The sequence below is a fragment of the Alligator mississippiensis genome, chromosome 14 (assembly GCF_030867095.1).
Source record: "Alligator mississippiensis isolate rAllMis1 chromosome 14, rAllMis1, whole genome shotgun sequence".
Taxonomy (NCBI): domain Eukaryota; kingdom Metazoa; phylum Chordata; order Crocodylia; family Alligatoridae; genus Alligator; species Alligator mississippiensis.
Genome location: NC_081837.1, coordinates 27539622 through 27561054, shown reverse-complemented (window position 1 = coordinate 27561054; position 21433 = coordinate 27539622). Strand labels below are relative to the sequence as shown.

The 21433-nt window shown below is 49.3% G+C and overlaps 2 protein-coding genes across 5 annotated transcripts in view; one reads left to right on the top strand and one right to left on the bottom strand.

Moving 5' to 3' along the window:
• SEPTIN4 (septin-4) overlaps positions 1–8390 on the top strand; it is a 72923-nt gene extending 64533 nt beyond the window's left edge. For both annotated transcript variants that reach the window (XM_014609845.3, XM_019486325.2), the window contains exon 11: positions 1256–8390. In XM_014609845.3, the coding sequence (XP_014465331.1) occupies positions 1256–1315 (60 nt within the window). In that variant the 3' untranslated portion in view covers positions 1316–8390. The remainder of the gene's footprint in view (positions 1–1255) is intronic.
• Positions 8391–8404: 14 nt separating this feature from the next.
• The window catches only part of LOC132244810 (syncytin-A-like), a 37685-nt gene continuing 24656 nt past the window's right edge, over positions 8405–21433 (bottom strand). Inside the window, exon 2 of one of the 3 annotated variants that reach the window (XM_059717305.1) lies at positions 8405–13776. In XM_059717305.1, coding sequence (XP_059573288.1) covers positions 11668–13152 — 1485 coding nt within the window. In that variant the 5' untranslated portion in view covers positions 13153–13776 and the 3' untranslated portion in view covers positions 8405–11667. The remainder of the gene's footprint in view (positions 13777–21433) is intronic. The other 2 variants (XM_059717304.1, XM_059717306.1) reach the window with 2 other exon arrangements.

The following is a 21433-nucleotide window of genomic DNA, read 5'->3' as shown; positions in this document are numbered from 1 at the left end:
TTTCCAGTCACCAGGCCCCTGGCCCCTTTCTGCCCGGCCCCAGGCCCGTGTAGCTGAGCCCCTTGCTGGCACCAGGCCCTTGTCTCACTGCACGCCTCAGGCACTGGGCCCCTGTTCCGTGTCCAGCTGCCACCTTGGGCTCTCTGCCCACTCCGGGCTCAATAGCTGCTTGACCCTTGAGCCTGCCCCTGGGGCACTAATGGGGCCCCCCATAAACTTCCCTGTGCAGTCCCAGTCCAAACCACCAGTATAGACACAACATAAACATAAGGGGATAACAGCCCTCTGTCCCTTTAAGGGTGTAAACCTTGACTCACTAATACAGCATGTCCTCCCAGCCTGGGCTCCTTGCGAACTCCCTAAGCCTCCCTGTTCCTGCAAGCAGCAAAGCAGTCAGCCTAGCATCCCTGGGTGGCTCTCCTGGACAGGAGCTCCTTGCCCTGTAGCTGCCAGGGAGAGACTCCCATTGCCAGCCCCAGCATTGGGCTTATATACTCCCACAGCCCTGTCTACCTCCAGCCAGCTGACCACCTGTAGGTGCCTGCTGACTGTTCCATTAGCCTGTTGCCCCAGTGACTTGCAGCTGCTGCACCCTGCCTAGCCTGCAGTGCTCCCTGGCTGAACTGCTTTTATCTTACAGTAATGAAGCCTCAGGCTCTCTATTATACCCAACACTTGCAAATTCCTCAAATGAGCCCATTCTTCCATGTTCTTAATACTGAACACTAATGAGGACCTTAGATAAGGCCCTTCCTCTGGCAGTCCTTTCCCTGAGGCCTGGCCTAGTCACGCTCCTGCTGTCAGAGCAACTCCAGGGGACAACCCATTTTTTTTATTCCCACAGGGCTGCCCAAGGAGCCTGGGCCTGATCCTGTCTGCCTTGCCTCCAGATTAACCATCTAGCCCTTCTTCAGGTATCCTGGAAAGCAGTAATTTCTAGGTCTGTGGCACTTTCCATGCCCATGTGTAAATGACCCCACTGCAGGGGAGAATATGCCCTCTTGCTACAGAGGAGAGGTCCCCGTGTCAGATCTGATGCTGCAGCTATCCCCCAGTCCTGGCAGAGCCATGAGAGAGGACAGAAAGTCAAATCCAAGTTGGTCCTATGGTGAGGAAGCTTGTGGCCCTTTGGGGCTCCCATTGACACTGCCAGTATATTGATCTCTGGAGCTGTGCTGAGTGCAACCTGTAGCTTCTATTCCTTAGGGAAGGGGTGCTGGGGACTGGGCCCTCAGATGCTTTCCTTTTGTTTCAGCTGAGGCGGATGCAGGAGATGTTGCAGAAGATCCAAAGACAGATGAAGGACTCTCACTAACCTCCCTGCCCCTCCAGCTTCTGCGCCGCACAGAAACTGGAAATGTTTACATCGTGCTCCATCCCATCAAAGCCAAGTTACAGTACTCAGTACAACAACACACCTGTCACCTTAAGCTGATGCAATATCGCCTTATTCTCGAACCTCAGCGCTTTCCCTCCAGAAGCCTAGAGGAAAAATGGCTGACACATTGCAGGGCTCCTCTCTATTGCCTTCCCTCGGCCTCCTGACTTAGAACTGAGCCTCCTCACTTCTAACAGTGGCTGCAAACCCACCCCTGAGACTCCAGGCAATGCTTCCCCATGGTTCAGCTGAGTTGCACCTACTTGCTTCACTGTGTCCCTTTATGGTGAATATGTACAGCCTCTCTTAGTTCAAAGCACTCCTGAGGTGCACCTCAATTCCCTTTCCGAGAGACCACAGAATGTCACTCGTTCTTGTCAGCAGGACTCTGCCATACTGGGAGATTGTGCAGACCTACTGCTTCAGGAGAAGTCGTATGGGTGGCTAGTGGAGCACCGTGGCTATGGCTGTGGGAGAGACTGAGCCCTGGGCCCCCCAGTCTCCAGATGGGAACTAGCATTGTGCAGCAGTTCTAGAAGTAAAATTCTAGTTCCCATGAATGATGCCTGTGTCCTGGCACCTGGTTCTGCAGGGCCTCTGACCTGCACTGTATGCAGTCACTTACACCAGGGCCAAGGCTATTCTCCAATAGTAATGACCAGCAACAATGACTTGGTGTTCAGGCAAAGGGGACTCAGGCCCTCAACCTCCTCTTCCAAACAAGCCTGGCTTTGTGAATGATAGCTGGACAGCCAACATACATTGTAACATGTTTGTGAGCCCAGCTAATCTGGATGTCCTGGCCCTTGCTTCTGCCATCAGCTAACAGCTTGAAGGACTTGCCCATGTTTTGAGATCACTGGGTCTTATTCTATTTGCTGATACATGAACTCATCCATTGATGCTTCTGGGTTCCAAATGGAAAGCCAGGCGTATTGGCCCTGGGAGCAAGGAGCACATTGAATCATAGTAAAGTAGGGCTGGAATGGGCCTCTGGTCCAACCCCCTGCCTGAACCAGCTGCTCCTAGGTCATCCAACCTCTTCTTGTACGGCTCCAACGATGAAGATTTCACAACTTCCCTAGGCGGCGCTATTCTACCGTCTCACTGTTCTAACAGTGAAGAGGATTTTTTTTCCTGATATCCAGTCTAAGCTTACTTTACTGCAACTTTAAGCCATTGGTCCACAACCTGCTCTCTGCAGTGAGAAAGATATGTTCTCCATCTTGTTTATGGCACCCTTTCAGGTATTTGAAGACTGCTATCATGTCCCCTCTTAAGCACTTTTCTGCAAGTTGAACATGACTAGCTCCTCCTCCTACTTCCTTTCAAAGCCCTTTATCATTTTTGTCACCTGTCTCTAGACCCTCTCTAACTTCTCCATGTCTTTTTTAAAATGTGGAGCCCAAAACTGCTCACCATACTCTAGGTGAGGCATTACCTGTGCCAAGTAAATAGGCACCATCTCTTCCAGTGTCTTGCATCTAATGCTCATATTGATATGGCCTAAAATCACATTCAGCTTTTGTGCAGCTACATCATGCTGCAAACCCGTATTAAGTTTGTGATTCACCAAGATTCCTAGATCTTTCTCCAAAGTGCTGCCATCCAGCCAGTTGCCATCTATTTTGTATATGTGCTTTTTGACCAAAGGTGCAGCACCTTACATGTATCAGCATTAAACTTCATTCTGTTCACTCCACCATAGTATGAAATGGCTTCAGCCCCAGAAAGCCAGGTGACATGGCAGTAAATGTGCCCAATTACTTCTCTTTTGTGTGGATGCATCTTCAAAGCTGAATGTCAGGCAGTGCCTGCTTCGGGCCATCCAACCTGTTCTGATCATCAGTGTATAGGAGGTGTGTTCTGTGCAGCATACCCTACACACATCTCTTCTTCCCAAAGCAGAATGGCTAGGTGAGTGGTGTGGGGCCCATCTATGGGTCAGATTGGGCTGTGGGGTCCCAGCATCACTCCCTCCTGCCCTCCATGCACTAGGATTGGGTCCCTGGGGGCTGGCACCACTCCCTCTCATGAAGATTGGGTCCTGGGAAATAAATGGTCAGGCATAGCCCAGGAAACAAGTGCTCAGAGATGTCCTTCTAACACTGTGGTATGGCTGTAGAGGAATGCATGCACCAGCCTCAGCTTCCTAGCTGCCATGAGTCCATGTACCTTCCTGGCATAGGTATTAATTCGTGAAGTCACTACAGGGCTCCCCTCCTGCCACACGTTCATATCCACACTCAGCAGGGCTCCCTTAGCATGCATACAGGCATGCATGAGCGCATCTGTGTATAGCAGGTATCTTCCCTGGTACAGAGGGGTGCACATACATGTATACACAGCAGACTCCCCTTCTGGCATAGATGCAGACACACATGCACATATGCAAGGCCTTCTTTGGATGGGTACATGCATAAGCATACACTCACTGCAGGGTTCCCTTTTCTCCTCCAAGAAGCATGATTTGGGGGGCAGAGAAAGTACAACCTGTGTGTTGTGCATGGCACTGCAAAATTCATGAATTCTAAGCTCTTCCTGAAATTCCCTGGTGAAGCTAGTGGCTATTCCATGTTCTGTCCCAGCCAGTCTCCTTGCCTTGTTCTGAGAAGCTAGATGAGGACCTAGCTTTTGTCTCCCAACCCTGGCAATTTGCCAGAGCAGGTAGTCCAGTCTCCAGCACACTGCATAACAGTACAGGGCCACAACAGCTTGCAGCTTCTGCAAACCCAATACCAATTCCTTACTGGAGGTGCATGGACTCCATAATCGAATGAACCTTACTAGTGGAAAACAGTGAGCCCACCTGAGTCAGAGTTAGCTGTTAAACTAAATGGTTTAAAGATGAAGATACTGTTTGGACTGCAGGCAGCGCACAGCAACACTACAGATACAGTCCTGAAAAACCAGAGTAGACTTCCTAGCATCCATGCACATGACAGGAACCAAAACATGGGCATGTCACATGGGCTGTAGCTCATCTATCTGGTGGCGCTGACAGCAGGGCCAAGCCTGGAGACTGGGCAAGCCATTTCAAGAATGGGAACAAGCCTGTACTTCCTATCCTCTGGCTCAGTGTCTCCCTTGGAACATCTGGACCCAAAAGAATCCTGGAAAATCTCTTTCCTAGCCTCAGCCTGGACTGAAGATCTTCCTTGTGGACCTGTCCTCACAGACCTCTGCACTGCAGATGCATTGCCCATTCCAGGGGTGTGTAGAAAGTACTCTTCATCCAGGTGGTTGGTATCTCCTCTTCTGGGCAACGAGAGATGGAAAACCAGTTTGAGTAAAATGCTTAAACCTTCACCCAAAATGCAAATCAAACCTCTCAAAGCATCTTTATGCCTCCTTGGTTTTCTGGGTTGTGCGGCAAGCATTGCTCCTGAAGAGTAAAGAGGAGAGCTGTCTTCACAACCTTCAGCCTAGAAAAGCAGAAATCTCCCAAGGAAGACAGCTCTCCTCTTTACTCTTCAGCAGCTCTGCTTGCCACACAACCCAAAAGGCAAGGTGGCATAAAGATGCTTAGAGAGGTTTGATTCTCATCTTGGGTGAAGGGCCCAGCTTTTGATATGGAGGGCAGAGAATGGCTCTTGTGAGCCATCTGATCCAATTTTTCAGCGTGTAGACATTTGAGGTAGCTTGGATGAACTTGGAAGAGTTCCCAGACTTTTGGAGCTATTTCCAGTCCATGTCTTTGTGGTCAACCCCTATTTGCATCCTGCCTCCAGCTAGCAATTATTTTAAGCAATAATTAGGGACCTACTTAATTTGTGGTTTCACAGATTTCATGGAAACTGTGAAATCTGGGATTGTTGGTGAATTCACAAAATCAAAACAAAAACATATAAAATAAAGTGCTGGCTCCCCAGTGGGAGCCACTGGTCCTTGCTGCTGGGAGGAGCTGGTGGGGAGGCATGAAGGGCAGCCAGCAATCAAGATGGTGGCTGCTCCCTTGTCCCTTCTCCCTCCTGGGTCCTCTTCACAAATCAGTGCTGAGGGGCAGGACCGTTGAGAAATGCCAGTGAAATTGTCTCACCATTATTTAAGTAGGTCCCTAGCAATAACCCAGGTCCCATGTAAGCACGCATTGTTTCTAAACAGCTATTCTGTATGACTGGCAGCACCACCAGTGTTATCCTTCTCCTCTCCAACAAAACTGCTCTGCCAGACTAACCTCACTTAGGACTAAGTAAGCCCAAGAGACTCAAGTTGACTTCAGTGCCCTGTTCTGTTTGTAGCTCTATGACTGGGTTGATTGAAGGTTTTTGGAGATCCCACTATTACCTGATTTCTATCCCGCTGCATCTGACCTTGTTTAACATCTCTATTAGGCTGTGAAGTCATGCAGAACATAGGAAACAAGCATGCAATCATCACATGTTTGTTTTGTCCAAGCCCATGCCTATTTTTAAAAACTAACTGACCCTGCTCTAAATGACACCCCATAGAGCCAACAGTGGGGTGGGCAGGGGTAATCAGACACTGGCACTGGGCAGTGCCTCAAGTAAAGGGGGGCAGGGAGGGGAATTAAACTCCCCTGTCTCCCCTCTGTCCCACTCACACAGGGACCCAAACAGGGGTCTGCCCAGCTTTCCTCCCCACTGTCGGGGCCATGGTCAGAGCCAGGCTGGGCAGCAGCCTCAGGTGAAGTAGGGGAAAGGGAGGAGAATTAAACTCCCCTTTTTCCCCTCTTCGGCATGGGCACAGGGACCCCAGTCAGGGCCTGCCAGGGTTTCTGCCCCACTGCCTGCTCGCATGGCAGGGGGTATGGCCAGAGCTGGCCTGCATGGCCCTGCCATCTGCCCACCTCACCTGGGGCTGTGGGGCTGAGCTGAGCCAACCTGCGGGTGCTGCTGAGGGTGGGTGCAGGGGGGCTGGCCCATGGGGACAGGGCCTTTCCATCTGGATTCAGCTTGGGCTGGGACCAGAGGAGCTGTGAACTCAGATTGATCCAGGCTCCCCATGCCCAGGCTGGGTTGGGCTGGGCTGTTATGGAGCCACAGCCAGCTGGGAAGGGCCCTAACCCTGGGCTGGCCCCTCCATGCCCATTCTCAGCAAGGGCTGCAGCCAGCCCCTCTCAGCCCCAGGCAAGGTGGGCCCAGGCTGGGCCATGGGGACAGGGCCCTTCCCAGCTGGCTGTGGCTCTGTGACAGCCCTGCCTGGCATGTACAGGTGATGGCTGGCCACGCAGCAGCATGGAGGCAATGCTGCTGCAGCTGCAGGCAGGCACCTTGGCAGCTGGACTGGCCATGCAGGACAATTCCTTCATGAGTGTGTCTGCCCACGTCACCTTGGAGGCGCCAGTGACCTGGAGCCCAGAAGCCATCTGCCACGGGGGCTCATGTTCCCGTAGCCACTGCCACTACACCCCTGCATGGTGCCTGTGATAAGCAAGCACCATGCAGGGGGTGCAGCGGTGGTGGCGGCAGGAGCAGCGACTGCAGGCACATGAGCCCCAGTGGCAGGTGGCTGCTGGGCTCTGGGCCCGCCAGTGCCTCTGAACCAACCTGGGCAGCCACAGGCATGAAGGAATCATCTCACGCAGCCAATCCAACTGCCAAGACACCCGCCCACAGCTGCAGCAGCATTGCCTCTGCGCTGCTGCCCGGCCAGCTGCCACCCATGTGCACTGGGCTGGGTTGTGACAAAGCTGCAGCTGGCTGGAAAGGGCCTTCCCCCAGGCCCTGGCCCAGGCCAGCCCTCTTATCCACCCGCCTCACCCAGGGCTGAGTGGGGCCAGCTGTGGGTGCTGCTGAGGGCAGGCATCGAGGGGCCAGCCCAGGCTGGGCTGAGCCATGGGGCCAGGGCCCTTTCCAGCTGGCTATGGCTCCAACAGTCCAGCCTGTCCTGGGCGTGAGAAGCTGGGAGCAATTCGGGTGCACAGGTCCCGTGGCACCAGCACGAGCCTCAGCCGGCTAGAAGGACCCTACCCCTGTAGCCCAGCCCAGGTCAGCCCCTCTGTGCCCATGCTCAGTAGCACCTTCAGGCTGGCCTGGCTCAGCCCCACAGCCCCAGCCACAGCACTAGCCCCAGCCCTGGGCAAGGTTGGTGGATGGTGGGGCCATGCCCCCTGGAATCTGGCCATGCCCCCGCCCCTACCGCTGGAGGGGGGTGGAGCCTAACAGGAGCTGCTCTGTCCCAACCAGGCAGACCCCAGCTGCGGTCTCCTGGTGAGAGGGGGGAGGGAGGGGGAATAAACCCCCTATCTATCCCTTCACCTTAAGGGGTCATGCCAGCTGGCATCTGTCCATGCCCCTGCCCCTGCTCTGGCTAGGAAAGTTCCATAAACTGATTTGACCCAAATCAGTTAAATCTGGTACTACATTCAACCAGATTTATCTTAAACCAGTTTCAGCGATTTTGAAACTGGTTTCTGTGCACTGAACTTAAGTTCTGTTACAGGTCTAAACTAGTTTCTGTTCACTGAAACCGGTTTATGTGTAACTTCTATCCCTCGCCCCTGTGCTTGAGGCCTGCACAGCTGGATAAGTTCCACGCACACTGTGGGGAGGCAGGAGCATGCAAGGAGGCAAGTAGCGCCAGCTTCATAGTCCAAAGGACAGCAGAGCTCCCAGGATCAGACCCACTGCTGCCAGTGGTCAAGCTTTGGGGTTTTCAGGATAGGTGCCTGGCAGGTACTGGCCTTTGATCAATCTTAGTCAAGTTTAGACAGTGTCTGCAAGAAGCAGGGCATTCTGGAAAAACTGTAAGATATCACAAGTTATTTCTGAGTAGGCCAAAAAGACAAGAGCATTCTCAGCCCTCTGACTGCATGAAATCCATTGGCTCATGCAGTAGTTATAGATGTGAGAACCCCACAAGATGTATTAGTGCTTTTCATTTTCTTTTTTATCTTGCTATTTTCTTACAGAAATAACCTATCTTTGCATGATTGTCATAAATACATTTATTAAAGTACATAAAGAGTATAGGTTTATAAATTCTTATACATCTAGTGGAAAATTTTTTATCCACCTAACAAGTTCTCAATAAATAGATCTGACTTGAATCACCTGGAGCAGACTTTTTGACTTTGCGACAGGAGCTTGTGCGTGTGTGCATGGTGTGTGTGTTTGTATGAGAGACAGAGAAAGAGAGAGAGAGAGAGATGAGTATGGCCCGATTCTTGTTCCCTGGTCTGCACTGACTCTTGTGCCATACTCTTTGAATGGCCTCACTGCAGCCTAGGGGACCACTCCCAGAGCGAAGTGCCAGAGGGTGGCCTGTGCCAAAGGGATGGGCCTGTCCCAAAGTGCTCGTAGATGTACTTTGATAGTGTGTTTATTAATTTGTCAATGGGCACATCTATATGAGACATTTACTGCACAAAAAAACAATTAGCTGTGCAGTGAATGTCTCGGTGTCTACACCTGCACCCCTATTAGGCTGGAATAAACTAATTCACTCCACAGCAAGATAGTACTTGTATTTACAAGTAAAAAACTGCACAGCAGTGCACGTGTAGATGCTGCCCTGGTTGGCTGGGGCATGAGGGTGCTTCAGTGTGAAAGCTGCTTGCCAGCTAGCCCCATGCTGAAGCACCCTTGTGCCCCAGACAGCCCCTCTGCAGCACACTGAGCCAGGGGGAGCAGCCCTGGGCTAGCAGGATCACCTCCCTGGCCCCACTGCCAGCTGGGGCTGTTCTGCCCCAATTCAACATGCTGTGATCCTGGGTGCACATACCAGACACATGCCTGGGAGCAATACGTTCTGGAACACTATGCCCCAGAGTTTATAGCTGTGCATTAATAGGCACATGTAGATATGCCTAGTGTTAATTGTTTGATGGATACTGCAAACATGCCCTAGCCTCTGTGTGAATTTGGGAGCTGTGGATAAGTTTTAGGGATTTGGCATAGGAATCTCTATAAGAGGCTGAATAGTTGAACTGGCAGATTGTCAGGGCCTGGTCACTGACAATTTATCCTATTAGTTCAGTCCCTGACATTGACCCCAGTAGAAAAGTCAAAACTGACTAACCACCTGTACCTAAGAAAACACATGTGAAGGGATTAAAAAAAACTTGAGTACATTTCACCATTCGGTGCATGGAAAGTGGGAGGGTGCCATCTTTGAACGTGGCAACAGTCGCTCTTCAGTGACTGGTATCTCTTCTAAGTATGGTAGAAAAGTAATCTTGGTGTCTAACCCAAAGTTTTCAAGGTCAAAAAATCAAATAAAGATGTTTCCAATGGCATAGTGACAAAAGAAAGTCGGGTTCCCAATTCTCTCAAGGCAAATTATCTCAACATTATTTATGAAAAATGTTCTTACATACCAGTTGAAATCTAAATGCTGTATATAAAACTAGAATATCAATATGGAATTAATAATACATGCTATAACATACAACATGGTATCAAACAAATTAATGTGAGTATTGAAAGAATTTTCCTTTTAATGTTTTGGGGTGATCCAACACATCATCCATTAAACTATTTAGGTTTCCTTATACATTTTTCACCACATTTGCAGTATTCAGTACAAGAAAAATTATTTTTCTGGCACTTGCATCTTTCAGTTTTGCATGTTGCACATTTACATGTCAGCAGTAATTCATCAGGAACAGAATGGAGACATCCTCAGAAAGAGCTCCACTCAGGGCTTCGTGTGACACTAAATCTTTCAGATTTAACACACTTCTGTAGCTGCTATCATCCAGGCTAAAGCATTCACATGCCACTGTAACAAGTGGGCATCCCAGGGCCAGTCTAATCGTTGGCCCACCGACTTGTCTTAAGGCTGTCTGCCTGCCTCTCCTGCCATGCCTTAGATGAAACCAATTGTAGGTTGTTAACCAGGCAGGAGGCTACCCATTTCATTGCCCTGATGCCGAGGGCATATATATGGTTCCGAACCTTCCCTTATACCATGTCCCATGCCTCACAGCTGGCATCCATTGCCTAATACCCGGCCTAAGCTTACTTGGCCTATCACTCATCCTACAATCCTGTGCCCCCACACTAGGGTTCTCATTCCCGTGCCCGCACCCAGGGACCCTCACTCCAGTGCCTCACGTCGGGACTCTCAATCACCCCACCCCTACTGGGGTCTCTATTCAAATCCACTCAGGGCTCCCAGCCCCTCCCTTTCCCTTGGGCTTCCTGCCCAGCTCTGGACCCTCCTGGTCTGCTCTGCCCCATTCTGGGCTCTCATCCCACACATGACACTAGGCTTCAATCTCCCTGCCCCTGGAGCCTCATACCCAGCTCCCTTTCCAAACCTTAAGCCTTGCTGTGGACCTGGGCCCTGTCTCAGGTCCCTTTCATAGCTGGTAGGGTAGGAAGGGACCTGAGGACATCATCTAGTCCGACCCCCTGCCATGGCAGGAAAGAGTACTGGGATCAAACAACCCCAGTCAGATGTTCGTCCAGCCTCCTTTTAAAGACCCCCAGGGTAGGAGCCAGCACCACTTCTCTTGGAAGTTGGTTCCAGGTCCTAGCCGCCCTGACAGTGAAATAGCACCTCCTAATATCTAGCCTGAAACTACCCTGTGCTAGCTTGTGTCCGTTGTTTCTTGTAACTCCTGGTAGTGCTCGGGGGAACAGGGACTCTCCCAATGCCTGCTGGTCCCCCTTGACTAGTTTGTAGACTGCCACTAGATCCCCTCTCAGCCTTCTCTTGTGGAGGCTGAACAGGTTCAGGTCCCTCAGCCTCTCCTCATAGGGCCTGCCCTGCTGCCCCCTGATCATGCGGGTGGCCCTCCTTTGGACCCTCTCCATATTGGCCACATCCCTCCTGTCGTGGAAACACACACAGAGTACTTTTGGGTCAGGTCAGCAGAAGCTTTTATTCAAAAGAAACTACAGCTGTAGGGGGAGTTCCAAAGTGACATGGATTTCCCAAGCACTTGGAAGGGGTCCCCCCCCAAGAGCAAAATCAGGAGGCTTATATACTTTTTAACAGTCGCTTACAACTCACGTGATCATATAGTGAAATTAGCATGAAAAGCGGCTATAATATTACTTCATTATTTCTTTGCTGTTATCAGGATGGGAATTATGGGGGAGATAGGGTTAGTTCACAAACCTCCTTCTTGCACCTGGAAATCTACTTTGTACATACTTTTTTTTTTTTTTTCTACCTTCAAGGCCGCGGTGAGCGAAGCATTTGCAGAAGAGTTACAAAGAACAAACACTTGCCCTTATCTGTTCTACTGTACCGAGCCAGCAATTCTACACAAAGCGGTTATGTCATCTTATAACTAAAATAATCAAAGTTTAAGGCATATATTTTTTCTGATTCCACAGCCCCCCCCTTTGAGACTATTTAGTCTCACTTTAGCCTTAAATTTCCATTCTCATGAGCCCCTCTATTTCATCATGCAGCCTTTCATGTTTTCTTTCAATCTGCTCACACTTTTGTAACACCATTATTCTAGACTCTGCTGTGGGTTTTCTTGCCTTGCTAAAGCTTCCCCTGCTGGCTTTCACGCAGCAGAGGATCAGTTGCATTAAGACATAGAACATTATCAGAACTATCAAGACAAACAATATTCCATACAGGATTTTCTTGCCAAGGGCCCCGAAATCTGGGAGCCAGGAGGTTAGCCAAGACCACATTTCTTCTAGACCCCAGTCAGTATTTTCTGAGGCCACTTGATGTAGGACCCTTAACTGATTTCGGATTTTGCGAATGTCAGTTTCGATTCGCATGTCCTGATTGACATAGACACAACAGGTGGAGTTTACTAAGGCACATACTCCTCCCTGGGATACCAATAGGTAATCTAGGGCTATGCGGTGTTGTATAGTTACTTGTGAGATCTGGGAGATCTCTTTTTGCAGAGCCTGAATTGCATCCGCAGTGGCATTTCCCATAGCTTCCATTGTGGCTGAAATGTTAATTATGGCTAGTTCCAATTCTCTTACTCCAAGCCACGGTATGAAGGTTCTCACAAATCGATGGAACCCTGTGTTTCTGGTAGCTAAGGGGTTAACCGCCCTTTTCATGTGATGGTTGAAATTTTTTACTTGTTCCAGATATATTGCACTATGCATTTCGAAACCAGGGATAACACATCCAAGAGTGCATGCCCCCACCCAATTCCAGGGCAAGATTTTATGAGCCCTGTTTCCGCAGAGCCAGTAAAGGCCTGGGGCAGAAAGGGTACTCAAATCTCGGCAGTTGTTGTGCCCTATCCGGCACTTTCGATTGATATGCATCGTATAGGACGGTCCACGTTCAGCTGTTATTCTGCTGGACCGAGATATATTACAAGAAGTAAAATTGGAGTGAATGTAAAATTCTGATCTGTTTGCAATGAGAGCAACATGAGGTTCCTTAGAAAAGTTGTAGACCATGAATCCTGTACAATTGAGAGAGGGTACGTTACCCAACAGGATTCCACTGGTGCTACTAGGGCTATAATCTAGAGTAGTTAGGCAATGAGGGTAGTGTCCTACAGGTGTGGCTTTATTATAAGCTCCGGTGTTGTTGGATCTGTAACAGAAAGGCACCTCTACTCTTGGGGAGATTATCCAGTTAGCAGGGGCGGCCCTCCATTCTTTAGGAGCGGACCGATGGGCAGCTAACGAGTAGTGTCTAATGAAGCCGCCGTTTATTGTTCCCCATTGCTGGAGGGATATTGGTACTCCGATCATTGGGATTCCTTGGTGTAGGTGTGCTGGGCTGTGAGAGCATATCCAGCAGTCACTTTTATTTCCAGCTTGAGCCACCGCATGGGAGATCTGCAAATACAAATTTTTCTCCCACCCCCCTTGGGTGATACTGAGATACCCAAGTGTGATATATAAGGATATCAGTGCCATTTTTAGATACAGGAGGGACAAAGAATCTTAACAACAAACATAACCAGCACCAGTAAGAAAAAGAACACTACCAGCCAAACCCAGGATGGCAGCCAAAGTCTTTCTTCGTCCTCTGGGCTCAAGTTACCTAAAGGACTGATAATGTCAGCTCTTGGTCTTGATCGAGGTGGTGATCTTCCGAATGGGAGCATTTACTTTCTTCGAGGCCGAAGATGATATCTTCGTTCTTCAACTGATGAATCCGGCTGGGCTGAGGTGTTGGGTGCAGGGGAGAGGTTACTAGCACTTGCACCCTGATGCTCCTCACTTGCCTGAGTGAGGTCCTGAGGGTCTTTGTCCTTGGCGTCAGGGAAAGATCCCAACCTTGGTTGGAATACAGCTGCTTCGGCGTCCAATGGAGGTGATACCTTCTTGCAGTGCGAGGCGTGAGTCCACGTTTGGTGACCTTGGCAACGAACAGCAGAATTAGTGGTTAGAAGTACCTGGAAAGGTCCTTTCCATCTGGGCTGAAGTGCGTTTTTCCGTTGATAGACCTTTACGTAGATCCAATCCCCTGGTTCGAGGTTGTGACAGGGAACATCCGGTGGTTGAGGTAAGGCTTCTTGGACCTGTGAATGAACAGACCTGGCATACTTCATTAATGCCTTGCAATAATTTAGTACAGTTTCATCAGTTAATTGTAGGTCTGTTTGGTGAGGGGCAACAGGTGGTGTAGCTGGCATCCTCATGGGTCGTGCCATGAGTATTTCATAAGGGGTTAGGCCATGTTTTCTGTTAACAGTGTTTCTAATGTGCATAAGAGCAATGGGCAGTGCATCAGGCCATTTGAGGCCTGTTTCAGCACAAATCTTCGAAATGCGCGTTTTTAAATCAGAGTTTTTACGTTCTACAGCACCACTTGACTGTGGATGATAACTACAGTGTAGGTGTTGCTGTATGTTGAGTGCTTGGCAGATGTTTTTTATTATCTGTCCTGTGAAATGGGTGCCACGGTCACTATCTATTGTGAGAGGCAATCCAAATCTAGGGATGAATTCTTTGAGCAATTTCTTTGCTACAGTGATGGAATCAGCACGTACGCATGGGTAGGCTTCCACCCATCCAGAGAACACATCAATAATAACAAGAATGTACTCATAAGAACAGCACTTAGGTAGCTGCACAAAATCAATTTGCAGATTTACAAACGGTCCCCATGGAGGGGGATGGGCTGCGGGTGTCGTTTTTACTCGTTGCCCAATGTTGTGAGCTAAGCAGATGGGACAGGAGCTACAGTACTGTTGTGCCATGGAAGGAAAATTTGGGGCAAACCAATTTCTTTGTACTGTAGCAATCATTCCTCCCTTGCTCGTATGGGCCACAGAGTGGGTTAAACGAGCAAGATGTGACAAAAGCTCTCTAGGCGCCACCAGGCGGCCGTCCAGGAAGCGCCAGAGAGAGTCGGGGTGCAGTGAACATCCTGCACGCAGCCAGTCATTTATTTCCTTTTTTGGGGCCTGATTTTGAAGAAGGGCCAGACTTGAAAGGCTAGCCAAAGGAGACTGGTCTGCTGAAAAACAAACAAAAACAGAGTTAGGAGCCTGTGGGCCAGAAAGGGCCGCATTTCTGGCAGAACGGTCTGCCAGATCATTTCCTCGTGTGACATCATCAAACGGTTTCTCATGAGCTTTACATTTAACAATAGCAATAGCAAGAGGCAATTGAACAGCTTCTAAGAGCGCTTTTACATAACAACCATGACTGATTTGGGTCCCTGATGAAGTGAGGAACCCTCTTTGTTTCCAGATTTGTCCAAAATCATGAACAACACCAAAAGCATACTTAGAGTCAGTATAAATGGTTGTGGTTTGATTTTTTGCAAGAATGCAAGCACGTGTTAAAGCAATGAGTTCAGCAACTTAAGCAGAACGAGCTTGGGGTAAAGAATAGGCTTCCAAAACAGCATACTGAGTGCATACTGCATATCCCGCAACTAATTTGCCTGCATCATTTCTAAGACAGGAACCATCAACAAACAAAACAAGGTCAGAGTTTGGGATAGGAATGTCCTTGAGGTCAGTTCGAGGGGTTAACAATTGAGTTGTGATAGACAGGCAATCATGAGGCTCACCATCAGAGGCAATAGGCAGAAGTGACGCAGGATTCAGAATTGAACAGCGATTTAAGGTTACATTTGCAGCTGACAGTAGAAGTTTCTCATATTTAGTAAGACGGGAATTGGAAATGTGCTGAGTTTTGCCCTTGAGCAGAAGGGCCATCACAGCATGTGGAACTGCAACGGTTAAAGAGTGTCCCAAAACTAGAGAATCTGCCTTTTCAACCAACAAGGCAGCAGCTGCAACTGAACGGAGGCAAGGAGGAAGTCCCGCAGCTACGGGATCAAGGGCAGAGCTGTAATATGCAATTGGGCGATGCTTTTCACCATGCAGCTGAGTGAGTACTCCTAAAGCGATTCCTTCCCGTTCATGACAAAACAAGGTAAAGGGTTTCTTATAATTAGGAAGTCCAAGAGCAGGAGCAAGAGTGAGGGCTTGCTTAAGGACCACAAATGCTTGTTCGGCTTCAGGAGTCCAAGGGAGGGGTTCCGGGGTGGTATCATGAGTGAATGCTTGCAAGGGTTTTGCGAAAGCAGCATAACCCAGGATCCACTGTCTACAATAACCCGTTGCACCTAAGAATCCCCTCATCTGTTTTCTAGTCATAGGTTTGGGAATGTTGAGGATAGCTTCAACTCTACTAGGGGAAAGGTGTCGTTCTCCTGCTGAGATATCATGCCCTAAATAATGTACCTTAGACTTGCAGAGCTGCAATTTAGATTTTGAGGCCTTGTGGCCTTTCTGAGCTAAAGCTGTGAGGAGTGTCAAAGTATCTTGCTCACAGGCCTCTAAAGTGGGTGAGGCTAACAATAGATCATCAACGTACTGAACAAGGGTGGACCCCCCTTTGAACGTGATAGGATCCAAATCTTTTTTTAGGATCTGGGAAAACAGGGTTGGGGACTCTGTATATCCCTGAGGGAGTCTTGTCCAGGTATATTGAAATCCCTGATAAGTAAATGCAAACAGATACTGGCTATCCTTATGAACGGGGATAGAAAAAAAAGCAGAACAAAGATCCACTACTGTGAAATATGTAGCATCTGAAGGGATACAGGAAAGAATAGTGGCAGGGTTAGGGACCACGGGGAAAGCGGGTAACACAGCGGCATTTACAGCTCGAAGATCTTGCACAAAGCGATACGTATCTTTACCAGGTTTTTTGACAGGTAGGATAGGTGTGTTGCAAGGGGAGCGTATTGGGACAATAATCCCTTGCTCAAGGAGTGAGGAAACGACAGGCTTGATCCCTTCCTCAGCTTCCTTTGAGATGGGGTACTGTGGGACACGAGGAAGTGGCTTGGCAGGGTTCAGGATGATACGCACTGGTTCAGCACTCAGCATGTGCCCCACTTCATTCGCATGGGTGGACCACAGCTGTGGAGGTACTCGTGCCAACAGTTCCTCTTGCAAGAAGGAAGTGTCAGAATCAGAGTACTCCTGGGTTAGCAAAGCCACAAGCTCGGTTTCCCTCTGTTCCGGTACCTCAAGGTAAACACCATCTGGGCTACAATAAATCACGCATCCCAGTTTACACAGCAAGTCCTTACCAAGAAGGTTGACAGGTGCACAGGGGCTAAGAAGAAAGGCATGATTCTCAGACAAAGGGCCAATAGAGATGGAGACAGGTTCAGAGACGGGATGTGGGATAGGTTGTCCGCCTATACCGACAGCATTTACAGTTTCAGGAGAATAAGGTAGAAAAGGAAACTCAGCAGCCTTTAGCGTGGAGCGGGACGCTCCGGTGTCGACAAGACAGGAGACAGGTTTACCAGAAATAAGGCATTCAACAAACGGACCAGATTGGTCAGTAGCAAGCAAAGGAGCAATGATGTCACTGTCCCTCAGGCTGTCCTATTCAACACTGGGAAAATTGACAGGAAGTGGAGGTGGGAGCTGGGGTCTGGGTCCTTGGCCGGGGCGGTTGGGGCATTCTGATTTCCAATGTCCTTCTTGCTTGCAATAATGACATTGGTTCCCATAGCCTGGGTTTTGTGGGCTCAAGGATCTATCTCTTCCCCTGAATCTACCCGGGCCTCCCCTTCCCCGTCCTCGTCCCCTTCCTCTACCTGGACCCTGCAACTGAGAAATCTGTAAGGCCATTAACTTAAACTCGGCACTGTCTTTAGACCGTTCCAATTTGTTATGAAAATGGTTAGCCTCAGCAAGGACTTCGGTCAAATCTTTAGTTTCCCAGCCAATAATTACTGTTTGAATTTTCTCAGCAATTTTAGGGTTAAGTCCCTGGACGAATGCTGCCACTATTGCTTGTTTAGCATTTCCGACTGGGTTATCCATTCCTGAGTATCGTTCAAATGCCTGTTTGAGGCATTCTAAATAGTCACTGGGGTGTTCATTTTTGTTTTGTTTACAGGTATTTATTTTGGTCCAGTCTGCCTTTTTTGGGCAAATTGTGAGAACTGCCTGAACCAAAGCATTTCTCTTGTCAATAAAGTCTTGGCCAATCCCTGGGTTTTGATCTGGCCAAGTACAGGCAGCGTACAGACGTAGCATAGTCTCCTTGGGCAAAATGGATCGCATGAGCTGATTAATGTCAGCCCATGTTGGATTATAACAATTTATAACAGTCTGCAATTCTTCCTGAAATTTTTCTGGGTCTTCCCTGATTTTTGGGAACTTTTGAGTTAAATTGTAGAGATCACCTGGAGTCCAGGGTGCATGCACAGTTACTATATTTTGTCCATCGGTGCCAATGCCTGGCATTTGTCTTAGGGGGTAAACTTGTGCAGTTCGGGATCTCAGATTGATGGGAGATCTTTCCATGCCTATTCCCATTCTTCTAAATACACCTGTGGTGGGTTGTGACCCAGGAGTAAATTGCCACACTGGTGATGATTGAGTGGCAGATATGGTGGATGAGTCCGGACTATTAAGCTCCGTGGATGGATTTACTGAAGGAGCTTCAGCTAATGGGTCACTAGCCTGGGCTGCAGCCTGATGTTGAACCGGTTGTTGCTGATGTGGGAGTCCCAGGAGAGCGGGGTTCGAACAAAGGTCAAGGATATCCTCTGCTGGCTCCGGTGGTGGGGGCGCCCCGGGCAATGCTGGATACATTGGAGCGGTGGCCAGCGTGTAATTTGGGGGAGCAGCCAATTTCTCCCGAACAGCTTTTAACTGCTGTTTTAATTTTTCTTGAGAGTCTTTTAGGCTCCTAGTTTGAGATTCTGTCCGCCTTTTGGACATCTCATCATACCAATAAAAGAACGCGTCCCACTGGTTTTGTGGTGTTTTGGATCCACGGGACTCTAACGCCCCTCTCAAGTGCACTATTTTATCCTGATCAAATGTTCCTTCCTGTGGAAAATGTTTCACAGGATCATCCCTAGTATACCAGTTCCACTTATCCAGGTACTTGCAAGTCTCGGGAGAATAGTGTGTGTACATAAAGTACGCCGGAGTCCCCTTAGGGGGGACAGGAACCTGTTTAGACTGACTTGTTCCCGTTTTCAGTCACACAGGGAGACGTAGGAGAGGCTTATTTAGGATGTCCGGGCCGCTCAGTGCCTTGCCCCGCAGTTTTTCACTGCCCAGACAAAAGGCTTCTGACCCGACACCGGCTCATAAAATGGAAATGGGGAGGGAAACACTAGAGGGATCCTTTCACTCCTGCTTTCGGCAGAAGCTACTGGGACGAGGGGTTTGGAAAAGACAAAATCACTCAGACGCCCTGTCCACTGGGTCACGAGGTTCCAGTTGGGTCCCCTTGCTTTCAAAACTGCCCTGTCAGGCAGAATTGGGGCGGCTGAACCCAACCGTAGTCTCAGTCCTGGTCAGTGGCTCATATTTCTAAATACACACACACATTCATTCAATAAGCCCTGTCCACTGGGTCACGAGGTTCCAGTTGGGCCCCCTTGCTTTCAAAACTGCCCTGTCAGGCAGAATTGGGGCGGCTGAGCCCAACCGTAGTCTCAGTCCTGATCAGTGGCTCATATTTCTAAATACACACACACATGCACATTTATTCAGTCAGCCAGACCTCCTAACCCACACCGCCTTAGTTAATTAACTACAAGCCCGATGTGCTGTTGGATGAAGGTGCCTCAAACAGTTTCTCCCTAAAACGTACGTTACCAGACACAAAATGGGATCCTTTACCAGACAGAAAATTTTAGCCGGCAGTAAGGTTCAGACTGACCTGTTTTAACAAGGTTCAGATCCAGTTACCACGGCCAAGTTGGGAGCCTACAGGCAGTCCTCCTCCGAAACCCCAATAGAGATTTTGAATTAGGTCTCTTACCTCTCAAGTTTGGCGCCTCAGGGTTCGGGGGGGGGTAGCCTGCGGTCCTCCTTCCTCAGCCTGTGTTCTGGATCCGAGTCACGGCACCAGGAATTGTCGTGGAAACACACACAGAGTACTTTTGGGTCAGGTCAGCAGAAGCTTTTATTCAAAAGAAACTACAGCTGTAGGGGGAGTTCCAAAGTGACATGGATTTCCCAAGCACTTGGAAGGGGTCCCCCCCCAAGAGCAAAATCAGGAGGCTTATATACTTTTTAACAGTCGCTTACAACTCACGTGATCATATAGTGAAATTAGCATGAAAAGCGGCTATAATATTACTTCATTATTTCTTTGCTGTTATCAGGATGGGAATTATGGGGGAGATAGGGTTAGTTCACAAACCTCCTTCTTGCACCTGGAAATCTACTTTGTACATACTTTTTTTTTTTTTTTCTACCTTCAAGGCCGCGGTGAGCGAAGCATTTGCAGAAGAGTTACAAAGAACAAACACTTGCCCTTATCTGTTCTACTGTACCGAGCCAGCAATTCTACACAAAGCGGTTATGTCATCTTATAACTAAAATAATCAAAGTTTAAGGCATATATTTTTTCTGATTCCACACTCCTGAAGTGCGGCGCCCAGAACTGGACACAATACTCCAGCTGCGGCCTGACCAGTGTTGCGTAGAGGTGGAGGATCACCTCCTTGGACCTGCTTGAGATGCACCTGTGGATGCACAACAAGGTGTGGTTGGCCTTCCTGACCGCGTCCCCACACTGTCGGCCCATGTTCATTGTAGCATCAATGATGACTCCAAGATCCTTTTCTGTCTCGACACTGGCGAGAAGGGAGTTCCCCGGCCTGTAGGTGTCGCTGGTTCTCCCTCCCCAGGTGCATTACCCTGCACTTGTCAGTGTTGAACCCCATCCTGTTCTCTTTGGCCCACCCTTGTAACCTGTCTAGATCCACTTGCAACCTGTTCCTTCCTACTAGCATACTCACTTCTCCCCACATCTTAGTGTCATCTGCAAACTTGAACAGGGTGCTTTCTACCCCCTCACCCAAGTCACTGATGAAGATGTTGAATAGTGCGGGCCTGAGGACTGAGCCCTGGGGAACCCCACTGCCCACATCCCTCCAGGTCGAATGAGACCCGTCCACCACCATCCTCTGGGTGCGGCCCTCCAGCCAGTTAGTGACCCATCTGACCGTGTAGGCATCAACACAACTGTCTCCTAGTTTCTTATTGAGAAGGGGGTGAGAGACCGTGTTGAAGGCCTTCCTGAAGTCCAGAAAGACTACATCCACTGCGACACCTGCATTCAAGGACTTGGTGACCTGGTCATAGAAGGCCACCATGTTGGTTTGACACGACCTGCCCCTAATGAACCCATGCGGGTTGCCCCTGAGCATAACCTCCCCTGCTAGCCCTTCCTGGACATGTACCAGGATAATTCTTTCGAAAAGCTTCCCCAGGACCAAGGTAAGACTCACAGGCCTATATAGTTTCCTGGGTCCTCCTTCCTCCCTTTTTTGAAGATGGGGACCACATTGGCCCTTTTCCAGTCCTCTGGCACGTCACCCGAGTGCCATGAGTGCTCGTAGAGCTGTGCCAGAGGTCCTGCAATGACCCCTGCTAGTTCCTTCAGCACTCTGGGGTGGAGCTCGTCAGGACCTTTCAATGACCTGGACCCCACCTCAGGCAACACACAGTAAACCTGGGCCCTTTGCTTTGTCTTCAGGGTGTGCTCCCCTAGCCTTTCCCCTCCATGAGGTAACCCACAAGGCAGCAGGAGCTGAGGCTTTCTAGTGCCCCATACTCACCCTTCACTAGAGAGACAGGTGTGACATTTCCTGAGGACCACCCCACCACCAGCAGTCCCACCACACTATGCAGCCCTAGCAGGCTGTAGTTTTAGGTCATGCCCAAGGACCAGAAGC